Consider the following 14,440-nt stretch of genomic DNA (forward strand, 5'->3'; position numbering starts at 1 on the left):
ATCCTGGAATCTATTTTCTAGCATAATATTTATCTTTGAATGGTTTTATAAGAATACTATTTTGCCTTGAATACTTAATTGAATGCAAGGGGATGAGGATATTTAGGCAAATATGACAGTAGCCATACATCAGAAAATAAGCACATGAAAATAAAAACACCTGGTCTTTATCAAATTCAATATACCGAGTTTTAAATTAATGCGAGTCTAAAATATTAAAATTATGTATTTAATATATACCAACATCATATGATTCCTCAACATGACAATATCGAAATTTGTTATCCTGATATTACTAGAGTTTCAAACAATACTCAAAAAAATTGAGGCCGTTGCAAGGTTAGTTTTTTTTATTGCAGTTGATGGCGAGTGGTCTTCATTCGGAAGTTGGAGTCCTTGGTCATCATGTAATGTCACATGCGGTGGTGGAACAAAATCTAGAAGCAAAAATAGGACATGTACAAATCCAGAACCAAAATATGGCGGACAAACGTGTAATGGAAGTACAACCGAGACAACTGCAGTCTTGTGCAATTCCATGGCATGTCCAAGTAATTAGATTAATATCTTTTATATAATTTAGTTATCCCATGTTTTGTAAATTATATGTTTTTAAAGTATACCCTTTTATGGAGCAGCCGTACAATTTAAACATGTACTGAAAATGTAATTAAACAGAGACTATCAAACATCTGCCTTAAACGCCCGTTGTTCATTGTCTTATTTAGCCTTGAATGTATTTTAGAATGATATTTCGCCTTTAATGTATAATTGAATGAAAGGGGATGAGGGGATATAGGCAAATATAACAGTAGCCACACATCAGAAAATAAACACATGAAAATAGAAACACCTGGTCTTTATCAAAAGAAAGAATTCAATTCAATATACCAAGTTTTAAATTAGTGCAAGTTTAATATTTGAAATTTTTGTATTAAAGATATACAATTATCATTTGATTCATAAACATGACAATATCGAAATTCGTTATCCTGATATTACTCTAGTTTCAAACAATACTCAAATAAATTTGATGCCGTTGCAAGGTTAGTTTTTTTTATTGCAGTTGATGGCGAGTGGTCTTCATTTGGAAGTTGGAGTCCTTGGTCATCATGTAATGTCACATGCGGTGGTGGAACCAAATCTAGAAGCAAAACCAGGACATGTACAAATCCAGGACCAAAATATGGCGGACAAACGTGTAATGGAAGTACAACCGAGACAGCTGCAGTCTTGTGCAATTCCATGGCATGTCCAAGTAATTAGATTAATATCTTTTATATAATTTAGTTATCCCATGTTTTGTAAATTATATGTTTATAAATTATACCCTTTTATGGAGCAGCCGTACAATTTAAACATGTACTGAAAATATAATTAAACAGAGACTATCAAACATCTGCCTTAAACGCCCGTTGTTCATTGTCTTATTAAGCCTTGAATGAATTTTAGAATAATATTTCGCCTATAATGTATAATTGAATGAAAGGGGATGAGGGGATATGGGCATGACAGTAGCCACACATCAGAAAACAAACACATGAAAATAGAACAACCTGGTCTTTAACAATAGACATAATTCAATTCAATATACCAAGTTTTAAGTTAGTGTGAGTTTAAAATTTTGAAATTATGTATTTGATATATACAATCATCATACGATCCTTAACATACGATTCATTTTTTTTACAGAAATAAGGCCGTTAGTTTTCTCGTTTGAATTGTTTTACATTGTCTTATCGGAGCCTTTTATAGCTCACTATGCGGTATGGGCTTTGTTCATTGTTGAAGGCCGTACGATGACCTATAGTTGTTAATGTCTGTGTCATTTTGGTCTTTTGTGTATAGTTGTCTCATTGGCAATCATACCACATCTTCTTTTTTACATGACAATATCGAAACTTTTTATTCTGATTATGGAAATGCTCTAGAAAATACTTCTGCTGACTGCAATACATATCATTGTCAAAGTAATTAATTTAAATCTTTCTTTCATGAACACAACGTTATATAGGCAAGAGTTGTGTTAAGGGGAATTGAATTTCAAACACACATATGAAAACTGTTTGAATGACATTTTTTCAACTCACATCTTCAACTGTTCCCAACAAATACATATTGAAAAGATATTTAATTCTCCTACAATTTTACAAGGTGAATCTCGGAAAATAGAATATGATTCAGAAAAATAAAACTAATCCTCATTATATTTTTTTTTTAATTATCTACTGTCGAAATGTTTTTAAAAAGTTTAAAAAGATGTTAACGTCATATGTGTTTTAATGATAGCTATGCATTAGAAGATTATCTAAACATAGCTCTCTTCTTCTATTATAGTTGATGGTGAATGGTCGCCCTTTGGAACTTGGAGTTCTTGGTCGGTATGTAGTGTAGGTTGTGGTGGTGGTGAAAAGTCAAGAAGTAGGAACAGGACATGTTCAAACCCATTACCAAAATATGGTGGGAAACAGTGCATCGGAAATTCCATGGAGAATACTTCTTCTCACTGCAACTTGTTACCTTGTCCAAGTAATGTCACATTTCATTATTATGACTATGCAAACATTTTCACTGATAAAATGAAAAGTAATAAACAAACACGCAGTAAAAGATAACTATATTGTGTATGAATTGATCGGGCCGTTCCAATTCGAAATGTATTATCCACACATCCGTCCATCCATCCGTCCATCAGTCCATCCGTGCTATGCATATTTTTCGTCGCATTTGTCTCAGGAATTACACAACAACGATTTCTGAAATTTGGTTTCAGGGTTTGTATAAGTTAGCTAAACAGTGTGATGTGTTTTTAGATTCATCACTCAATAACTTCCGGTCTACCGAGTATTTATATCGTTATACATGCCACCCAAGTTAGAAATTGTCGTCACATTTATCTCAGGAACTACATTGTAAGGATTTCTGAAATTTTCAGATTCATCAACAACTTCTTATTTACCGAACACGTACAACAAGTATAGCTGTTCCGGACCATATGAGTATTTGGACCATACGCGTATGGTCATGACCATATGGATATATACTCATATGGTCCGACCGTACGCGTATGGTCGGGGTAATTAACAATCTGTTACAGTTTACTTTTAATACTTCTAAAGTCTTAATATGGTATTACCGTTCATTAAAAAGACGCTATCATATAGGTAATTTTATTATTATATTACAATTAAAAAATAACTAAATAAAAATTAGAAGTTTCGCATAGTTAATTTAAATTACTTGTCAAAACTATAATAAACAAATTTCATACCGATAGTCATTACCGATGGTCATTACCGATTTTTTAATACGAGAGAATGGCAATATGTCGACTTAAATAAATAAATTCCAAAAATTTCTTACTGAACTGCTATACAAGAAGTCACTGGAAACTAACATAGTTTATGTTTAAAAGTTGTCTTGTGAATATGGTGTGTTGCAATCATGTTACGATAATTGAGATCTATAGCTCCTTAAAACACCGTATACAGTACATATCGGAATGGCCCAAGACCTCGGTATCACGGTACGCAGCTACGAAAACGCTAGCTTTTCACTCGCAAACAAAAGTTGTAAATGAAAAGGATCGTGCACAACCAAGACTTGCAAATGCAAAAAATCTATGATACCATGTGGAAGTAAATGTCACCTCAAGCCTACATGCAAGAATGTAATTAGCGATAAAAACTAGCTATTGCACCAATGTTTAATTTGTACGTAGTATTTGAATTATAAAAATAAAACATTGTCATGTATAAACCACTATTCTTTTTTTAGATAAAGTTTTTGTATTATTGAAACTTTTATAATGTAATTTAAAAAAAAATACCTATATGGTCCAAATACTCATATGGTCCGGCCCGTTAATAACCAAACGAGTATTATTCTCATATGGTCCGACCATACGCGCACGGTCGGACCATACCATGCCAGTATCATAGAAATTGTTATTGGGCATAAAGAGCCAACCCGTTGTTAAATCATATAATTTTCATCCATCCTTGACTTAGTTAAGTACAAAAGACTGTAAAATAAGCTGGTTGATTGATTCTAAAAACGTTTTCTAATTTTTGTCACAAAACAAAACCTTTGTCTCATCATGTCGAAATTAATAGCACGAAATAGTCATCTAAAATTCATTAACATGTAAAAAATTTCTTAAATGTCTAAATAAATGACCAGCACAAATCAGAAGACCTTTTGAATCTGTTAAATATCTAGAAAACGCAATTATACATTGGAAACTACTGTCATCTAAATCTACATACTTATTTCATTGAAGTTAATGGAGGGTGGTCACCCTTTGGAATTTGGAGTTCTTGGTCGTTATGCAGCTCCAGCTGTGGTGGTGGTGAAAAGACAAGAAGTAGGAATAGAACGTGTTCCAATCCTATACCACTTTATGGAGGGAAACAATGCAGTGGATATGCCGACGAAAATACTACTTCTGACTGCAATACTATTCAATGTCCAAGTAATAACAATTTTTTTTTATTAAAGGAAATAAAGATATAATAATAAAAAAATAGGTGAAAACCGCATGCTGAGTGACTCTCAAAAAGTGTTAAGTTTTTCTACTACAACCTTTCTCTGATCATGGACAGTTAGATAACCACATCTGATATTTATCAACATGTATAACATTTCTATATATCTGTCGTCATATGTAACTAACCAGCACAAATGAGGAAAACAACGGAATCTACTGAAAATATAGAGGGCGAAATAAATTTTAAAAAAGTACCATTTAATGCATAGAGTATTTATAATAACAACAATCTTGCTTAAAGCTGCAAATACCGAAAAATCAGTGGACAATCGAACATTTATTTCGTTTCCCCTTAAAGCAATCCTGCATTGCAAGAATAGCTTTATCTGTCGACGCTCATTGCCTCGTTCCCTTTAGGTGGTCGACCTGATAGCGGGCTACCACGGGTTACAGGTACGTGGTCGACCTGATGGCGGGCTACCATGGGTCTCGACGGCGGGTACGCACGTGGACGGCCTGCTAGCGGGCTACCACGGGTGCATACGATTCATAAGTAATGTTTATTTCGTTGATTTGTCTCTCCTGAATTGTTTGACGGGATTTGGTCTTTGGAAAACAACTGTCGCCTTCATTTGAATACTTATTTCATTGAAGTTGATGGTGAGTGGTCATCATTTGAAATTTGGAGTTCTTGGTTCTCGTGTAGTTTAACGTGTGGTGGTGGTGAAAAGATCAGAATAAGGAATAGAACGTGTTCCAATCCTGTACCAAATCATGGTGGAAAGCAGTGCACCGGAAATGAAACGGAACATACAACATCTGAATGCAACACATTGCATTGCCCAAGTAATATCAATAATTGGTTATATAAGCTATGCATTGCCTCTTTAGTTGTTATTTTACAACAATTCAAATTTACATTATTCTAATGTTAAAAAACTTCGAAAACTGTAAAGGTTGTCAGACCTTCATCATATAAAATAATGTATATGCCATATGCATAAAAGACAAATATTGTCATTTTTCTAAATTGTTTTCTCGAGGATTAACCTTCGTATGCTTAGTATTTATGCACAATTTCAATTGAAACACAATACGTTAAATCATGTTACTATCATAATATATTGATTTCGTTTCAAAGATTTCATTTCTAATACGATGACACAATGCTATAGAGATCATGATATGACCAATTGTGTAGGCCATTGTGTGCACCTGATATATACATAGCAATATGCACTTTGTTGACTCCTTAATAGACCAAAGGAAAAATATTGTTTTTAATTTTGTCCTAAATACAATGTAGAAAAAACTGTCAACTATGAGACATGCAATAAGATTTTTCTATCTATAAACCAACTTATGTAAGCTCTTTCCTTTCATAAGTTATATGCAATGCATGGATTCAGTGATAGAAATGCTATCATAATAAGGAAAACAAATACAAAGTTTTTAAAAAATATTGTAGAACACTATTTTTTGGCAAACAATTTTCTGATTAATAACATTGTTCCATGAATTACCTGTTTAAGTATTTTAAACTCATTTTGAGTTTACTGCTCAGTAGTCAATATAAAAAAGATAAAATAAACCCATAGTAGATACCAGAATTAAATTTGTGTACGCCAGGCGTGTGTTACATCTTCAAAATACTCACCAGATACAAAGGCCAGATTAATGACAAAAATGAAGGGCATAGACCCCAAAATTTTGAAATGTTGCCTCGCCTTATACTGCTATGGTAATCTTTCAATCAAATATCTATGACTGCGAAAGTATAGTTTTTTGCTTTCTTCACTTCTTTTTGAAGGTTTAGTTTAGGTTTTATTTATATTATCATAATTATTGGTTGACAATAACCATCCTGATAAACGAAAGCAGTCAAGTAAAATCTGACATGTAGTTAATAAATGGGATAACAGTTGTTTCGCATTTGATACGTAAATTAAAGACTTTACGAATTATTTCAATATAGGAGTAAAACCATCGAGGGTTTAAAAAAAATATTGGGCTCTAAACATCATATAAAATATAAACAGATACAATGTGTCAACAATTAATTAGCTTCTGAATCAATAGAATACGGAGAAAAGTTACGTTTAATAACTTGATCTTTTCTTGCAGTTGAAGGCGGCTGGTCGTCCTATGGAAACTGGAGTCCATGGTCGTTATGTAATGTAACTTGTGGTGGTGGTAAAAAGTCCAGAATCAGGAATAGGACCTGCTCAAATCCGGTACCAAAATATTACGGGAAACAATGCATTGGAATGGCAGTAGAAAACATAACCGCTGATTGTAATACATTATTTTGTCCAAGTAAGTACTACTAGTAGTATCACTTTTGATTATACTAACAATATTCCGAATATCAACATTGCGAGAGGGAGAGAGCTAACGCAGAAGACATTTTTTTTAAATGCGTAAATATATTTATATGACAGTATTATTAGGAAAAAATGTGAAAAGAATCTGTACTATCCCTCCCCCACCCAACCACCTCCATTGTTTTGTTTTTCTTTATTGATTTTTCTCTTCCGAATGGATTTTCGAGATTTGAACATCAGTACACTACTGCAACTTTATTAAGTAAGATATTTTCAAAGTCAATATCATTCCGTCCTTTGTTCGCAGCCATAAAGTGACAAAAAAGTAATGTTTATATTTTCGTGGTCAAAATTCCGAATTTTTCTCTTGGATTATGACATCTTCAAAAACAATTTAACGCTGAATTTTACTTTCCATGCTTAAAACGACCTGTGCCAGTTGTGCATATGTCATGCATGCCTCTAACAAAAAATTACAAGTCTCGTAGTTAATTTGGAGTACTTATTAAGATATAAGAAAACATAAACAGTTAGAGGCACTTGCACTTACCAAATAGACAACTTCTGTGTCTTGTGTAATAAGTGAAAACAAAAATAGATAATAAAGTTATTTCAAAACCAGTAGGTTTTCAGAATAGTAACCAGTTTAACAAGTCAATGTTCTTTTCATACAGTAAACGGTGGATGGTCACAATACACTGTATGGAGTCGATGGGGAAATTGTTCAAGAGAATGTGATAGCGGATTGAAATACAGAACCAGATCAAGATCATGTACAAATCCAAAGCCAAAGTTTGATGGTTTGGAATGTACTGGGAATACGACCGACGAAGAAGAAGAAGTTTGTAATATTCATCATTGTCCATGTTAGTATACAGATTATTAATCAGTAGATAATAGCAAACTTATTAACAAAGAGAGGAAATGAAGTGGATAAAATTTGAAACACACGAGGTACAAAAACATCAACAATGATAATAGCAGAGTTATATCAGAGTACCATTCAACAATTTACAGCCATAGTGAACATGTAAAATTTAGCTTTGAGCAATAAAACATATCATTGATACCCTAAATAAAGAACTCAATGAAACAAGAGCAATTTATTTCGTAAATTTTACGGACGCCATCACGAGATGGTTGACCGTTATGGAATAACCGTTTCACAAAAGATATCGGATATGTTCCTTACGTCGTAACTTCAATCCCCTTCCCTTTCATGTATGTGACCTACCGAATTAGACTATTTACCGGATTTGTTATCACATAAGCAACACGACGGGTGCCACATGTGGAGCAGGATCTGCTTACCCTTCCGGAGCATCTGAGATCACCCCTAGTTTTTTGGTGGGGTTCGTGTTGTTTATTCTTTAGTTTTCTATGTTGTGTCATGTGTGCTGTTGTTTGTTTGTCTTTTTCATTTTTAGCCATGGCGTTGTCAGTTTGTTTTAGATTTATGAGTTTGACTGTCCCTTTGGTATCTTTCGTCCCTCTTTTATTTAAGATATTTGCATTTAAATATGTTTTCATTTAATATCAAGAATCATTTTGGCATATATAGTGTACTGTAATGTGCCATGATAGCAAGAACGACAAAAAATATAGTTATAGGAATAAATACGACTCTTTTAAGACTACAGAAGAAATAATTTTCAGAGTTGCAAATATAACCTTCACAATATTATCAATTCAGTTTAAATATGAAATATATAATGTGTTATCTACTTTTTTCAGTAGATGGCAATTGGACAGACTATAGTGAGTGGTCGTCATGGGATACATGTAATGTCACGTGTGGTGGAGGATTCTATAGTCGATATAGAAACAGGACATGTAAAAATCCAGAACCTATGTTTGGTGGAAAGAATTGTTCGGGAGATGACATAGACCAACAAAAAGGAAATTGTAACAAACAAAAATGTATAGCAATAGGTACAATATGCTGTTATTTTATGAACTAGTACTGGGTCTTTACTTTCTCAATAAAAGACAATAAGGCAAGATTGGACAATAACAATTTAGTAAATACAGTATTTTCTGATAACCAATATTCTGATAGACCACGATCATATTCCATTTAGTTCCGCCATATCAAATAAATCAATTCAGTGTTTCAGATATAAGAATTTGATAGAATAAGTAATAAGTTCAATTATAATTACACAAATATTCATGTTCTTATTTCCTTACATCTATATGCCAACCATAACATTTATCTCTTAAATTGAAACTGGCATCTATGTACCCATCAGAGTAGTCACATCCGTTTTATGATAAATGTAATGCTATACTAGGTACCCAACGGGATCTTTAAAACAGTCTTCCACTTTAATATTTTCAGAGATTTCAGATGTGCCAAAGATACTATCATCAGAGATATTTAAGAAAGGTATTATCGTTAGAAGTATAAAATAAATAGATTTATCATATACTTAGCATTAATATGATAGCTTTTGCATATGTGTAATGGGCGGAAGTGCACAAGCCATATCTTCCCACCCGGGCTGATAACCCATATCAAGTGCCTCTCGTGCAAAAAACCCATATCAGTGCCTCTCGTGCAAGTTACTTCCGGTGTTTCCGGTATCGGTTGTTTACTTTTCCATTGTGACGTCAGATGTTTTTTATGACGACGTCAAAATTTACTGGAACTTTTGTGGGGATAGTTTAATACTTGCTAACAAATGCCATTGACAATTATGAATCATTTTATAGTACAACAAACATGGAGTAGTAATGATCGTAAAACTCTTCCAAATTTTCAATGTTTCAAAATGCCTCTATAGGAAATGTTACCATAAATATATAAGGAGTATAATGCTGTTGTTGGACAACTATAGTATATTTGATTCATAATTTTAATTTTCTTTATAAAATGTTTGACTGTTTTAGTTATTGCATTAGTTTATTTGCCTTACATAAAACTATTGTCGGAAGTATATGATAAAGCGATTAATACATGGCCTTTTCCATATCAGCCTGGGTATCATCCCTCGACCCATATCAGCACCTCGACTCCGTCTCGGGCTGATATGGGGGTCTCGGGATGATACCCAGGCTGATATGGAAAAGGCCATGTATTAATCTCTATATATAGATATATAGATATAGAAATAGGGAGATGTGGTATGAGTTTCAATTAGACAACACTCCATCCAAGTAACAATTTATAAGGTAAACCATTATAGGTCAAGGTACGGCTTCAACAAGCTAACAGCAAGTTATAATGGGCCCCGAAAATTACTAGTATAAAACCATTCGAACGGGAAAACCAACGGTCTAATCTATATAAAAAAACGAGAAATGTATATTAAATAAAAGTAATCTGCATTTTTAAATTAGAGTAAAAGAGGGACGAAAGATACCAGAAGGACAGTCAAACTCATAAATCTACAATAAACTGACAACGCCATGACTAAAAATAAAAAAGACAAACAAACAAACAATAGTAAACATAACACAACATAGAAAACTAAAGAATAAACAACACAAACCCCACCAAAAACTAGGGGTGATCTCAGGTGCTCCGGAAGGGTAAGCAGATCCTGCTCCACATGTGGCACCCGTCATGTTGCTTATAAGACAACAAATCTGGTAAATAGTCTAATTCGAAAGGTCATATTTATGAAAGGGAAGGGGACTGTAGTAGCGACGTAAGGAACATATCCGATATCATTTGTGAAATGGTTATTCAATAACGGTCAACCATCTCGTGATGGCGTCCGTAAAATTTACGAAGAGATGATTTCAACTTCACCATTTGGAACTCTTGATTTAATAGCTTCCTTGTGAGCAACAATCCTCTATCAAAAGAATCATGATAGGAAATGCAAGCACGGGAATATCGTACTAATTGATGTCTGTTTTCAATCCTATAGATAAGACAATTTATCATTATACAAATGTTCAACACATTCTCACATCCTTAAATACAACACAAAATATCATGAAATTTGGTACGAGAGAACAGAAAACCCGACAAATAGGATATAGTTTCAATGACGTGTGTTACTCATAGTTGTGCAATAAGCTTGATTTTTCTAATATATATTTTAGCTCTGTACTATGGTATAATACCAGGGGCATTGTTGCTGATACTGTGTGTTGTAATTGTGTGTGTGATTGTTAGGAAGAGGAGGAGGAGGTAATAGGCTTCATAATTAAAAATGTCTTTAGAGAACTTAATCGATATCGTTTTTAAATAACAACGAGATTCGCAACATAGAGATTTGCGTTGAGTGGCTTGTATATATATATATATGTATATTTTTTTGATTGAGTTAAGTCTGCCAATTGATATTTTATCGTATGTTTTTCTTTGTTGTGATGTTATGCTATTGTTTCAGAAAAAGGGAGAAGGTTTGGATCCATTAAAACGTTTAATCCCGCTGCAAATGTTTGCACCTGTCCTAAGTCAGGAATCTGATGTACAGTAGTTGTCGTTTGTTTATGTAATATATACGTGTTTCTCGTTTCTCGTTTTGTTTATATAGATTAGACCGTTGGTTTTCCCGTTTGAATGGTTTTACACTAGTAATTTTGGGGCCCTTTGTAGCTTGTTGTTCGGTGTGAGCTAAGGCTCCGTGTTGAAGGCCGTACTTTAACCTATAATGGTTTACTTTTTAAATTGTTATTTGTATGGAGAGTTGTCTCATTGGCACTCACACCACATCTTCCTATATCTATATACATGTTGCTTTCAGATAGAATCACATGAAACAGTAAACTAATCTTTCAACTCCTCTCAATTATTTAAGCTGATTCAAAAATAATTAGAAGTTATTTGTTTCAAATTCATAAATCCTATGAAACTATTTATGATTAAAATTGATATCATATCAATGTAAAGCAAAGATTTCAATGACATCTCCTTGGAATCTCAAGCTGAAGGCTTGTTATAAACAGAAAACGCAAAGGACAACTACGATTTTACATTGTGGCCGCGGCAAGATGAACTGATCAGTTGTGTTATAAGCATAGCCATTTTCATTGTAGAAACCTGCATTAAGCCCGTCACACTGTCAAGTTTTACTACGTTTTAAAATTCTACGTTTCAACTACGTTTTGAACAAAAATGTCCCGTTATTTTGAAAACTAGGTTTGTGCTACGTATTAGTACGTGTAGACCCACGTTTTTACCACGCATTGATACGTTTCGATACGTAGTAAGTACGGTTTGGTGCGTTCCGCTAAGCTTTGATACGTATTTACTAGGTTTCTACTTCGTTTCAATTTTCGCTTCGTTTGTTGTTGAATTTTCAAAACATACGGGGCAGGTCGAGTTTTGAACAAAGGATCACTACTTTAGGATACACTTCGTTACGTACATTCCCGTTTCGCTGCGCTTTCAAAACGTAGTAAAACGTATCTCTTGAAACGTGACTGGGGCTTAACTGTTATTATAAACTCCAAAGTTGATCTAACATAATTAATAATTAATGATGATATAAGATAAAAACTCTTTACAAGCATTTGATTCAGAAAAATTGTCTTTTCCTTTTTCAGTTCAATATCCTTAGAGACATATAATTTCCAGAATACTACCTACATGACGCCAGGTAAAGATGATGTAATTTGTAAAGATACAAAATTAACATGTAATTTGGAAGAAAAACAAATAACAGATGAAAAGGAAGAGGAAGAGGAACGATATACAGACATGGACAATAAATTGATTTGCAGTGCCAATACTGATACTGAACACTACGACTATGCTAGGGACGATGAAGACCATTACGATACATATGTCGATGAGAGCGATCACTATGAAAAATGTGGCAACGTTAATCGAGAGTCGCTGAACGAAAGTTGTACCAAGAACGCATCAAACGAATTTCATACATTTAAAAACTTTTGAATAATCTGTATTCGCGACTCGTACATCATTATGGTATGATATTTTGATAATTTTGCTGTAAATGCTACAAGAATATACATATGCCTGTTATTTTCTAGATAATATACCTTTCTGATCCCATTAGGAACATAGAGAATATGACCTATTTTGTTCTCGCTTACTGTTTTTAATGTGCATGGAACAATTAACGTACCAAATATGTTATGTTACTATATAGATATACAGTGTATGTATAACATGTTTTTAACCTGATTAACCGCGATGTCCCAAGTTAGGAGCCTTTGTCCTTTGTTTGTCTTGTATGATTTTTAATTTTCGTTTCTTGTGTATATTTCGAAGTTTAGTATGACATCCATTATCACTAAACTAGTATACATTTTTGTTCAGAGGCTAGCTGAAGCACACCACCGGTCGGGTTGTTGTATCTTTGACACATTCCCCATTTCCATTCTCATTTTTGTTTAACAAATGAACTCATCATTGATACCAGGATTAAAATTTCATATTTACGCCAGACACGCGTATAATCTACAAAAGACTCATCAGTGACGCTCGAATCAAAACATGTTTAAAAGGCCAAATATAGTACGAAGTTGAAGAGCATTGAGGACCGAAAATTCCTAAAAGTTTTGCCAAATACAGCTACGGTAATCTATTCCTGAGGTAGAAAAGCCTTAGTATTTCAAAATTTGAAAGTTTTGTTAACAGTTAATTTATTATTATGAACATATCAATGATAACTCAAGTAAGCACGCTGGGCTGGTGATATCCTTGGGGAAATAAATCTCCACCAGCAGTGGAATCAAAAACATTGTCAGAGAGGACATACAGCTCCATTAAACACTAGGTTGCATTGCCGTCCGGAGCAGAATCTTTATAGCTATTGATTGGCGTTCATGTTGAGCTCATTATATAATACATTCTTAGAGTATTCTGGTTTCTAGTCAGTACTTTGAACTGCTATTTATAAATCATGCACATCAACTTTCAATGAAGCACTTATTCGTTTTGCGTTGCGTTGAAATAAAGTCGACTTTAGTATACTGCTGTTCGAAAGTCATAAATCGATTGAGAGAAAAACCAAATCACGGTTACAAACTAAAACCGAGGGAATTTCAAACATAACACATCAACAATAAGAAGAAAACAACGAAACAACAGAAACACTGAAGTGAACAAAAAACAAACGACAATGCAACACACACGTAATCGAACTATAGGATAACAACTGCCATTTAAGCAAGTATGATATACAAACTATTGAAATCAGTTGAAAAACATTCAACAAAAAACACAGAAAGGGCGTGGATTAAAAAAAAACCCAACAAAGACAAAAAGTACAGATCTTAGAATACTTACAGTAACTGACAGCTATAGTTCAAATTAAAGCCAACAACAACAACTTATATTATCGTCATTAACAGCCAGAGAAATCTTGACAATTATTATTAAATTATATAAAAAAGAAGATGTGGTATGATTGCCAATGAGACAACTATCCACAAAAGACCAAAATGACACAGACATTAACAATTATAGGTCACCGTACGGCCTTCAACAATGAGCAAAGCCCATACCGCATAGTCAGCTATAAAAGGCCCCGATAAGACAATATAAAACAATTCAAACGAAAAAACTAACGGCCTTATTTATGTAAACAAAAATGAACGAAAAACAAATATGTAACACATAAACAAACGACAACCACTGAATTACAGGCTCCTGACTTGGGACAGGCACATATATAAATAATGTGGCGGGGTTTATGTG

General features: G+C 33.6%; 1 protein-coding gene across 1 annotated transcript in view; it reads left to right on the forward strand.

Moving 5' to 3' along the window:
* LOC139487735 (SCO-spondin-like) overlaps nucleotides 1-12,813 on the forward strand; it is a 96,085-nt gene extending 83,272 nt beyond the window's left edge. The window contains exons 42-52 of the mRNA XM_071272820.1: nucleotides 360-551; nucleotides 1,067-1,258; nucleotides 2,338-2,529; nucleotides 4,283-4,474; nucleotides 5,144-5,335; nucleotides 6,614-6,805; nucleotides 7,488-7,679; nucleotides 8,548-8,745; nucleotides 9,155-9,202; nucleotides 10,870-10,957; nucleotides 12,319-12,813. Coding sequence (XP_071128921.1) covers nucleotides 360-551; nucleotides 1,067-1,258; nucleotides 2,338-2,529; nucleotides 4,283-4,474; nucleotides 5,144-5,335; nucleotides 6,614-6,805; nucleotides 7,488-7,679; nucleotides 8,548-8,745; nucleotides 9,155-9,202; nucleotides 10,870-10,957; nucleotides 12,319-12,670 — 2,030 coding nt within the window. The 3' untranslated portion in view covers nucleotides 12,671-12,813. The remainder of the gene's footprint in view (nucleotides 1-359; nucleotides 552-1,066; nucleotides 1,259-2,337; nucleotides 2,530-4,282; nucleotides 4,475-5,143; nucleotides 5,336-6,613; nucleotides 6,806-7,487; nucleotides 7,680-8,547; nucleotides 8,746-9,154; nucleotides 9,203-10,869; nucleotides 10,958-12,318) is intronic.
* The last annotated feature ends 1,627 nt before the right edge of the window (nucleotides 12,814-14,440 follow it).

The sequence above is a fragment of the Mytilus edulis genome, chromosome 1, assembly GCF_963676685.1.
Source record: "Mytilus edulis chromosome 1, xbMytEdul2.2, whole genome shotgun sequence".
NCBI lineage: Eukaryota > Metazoa > Mollusca > Bivalvia > Mytilida > Mytilidae > Mytilus > Mytilus edulis.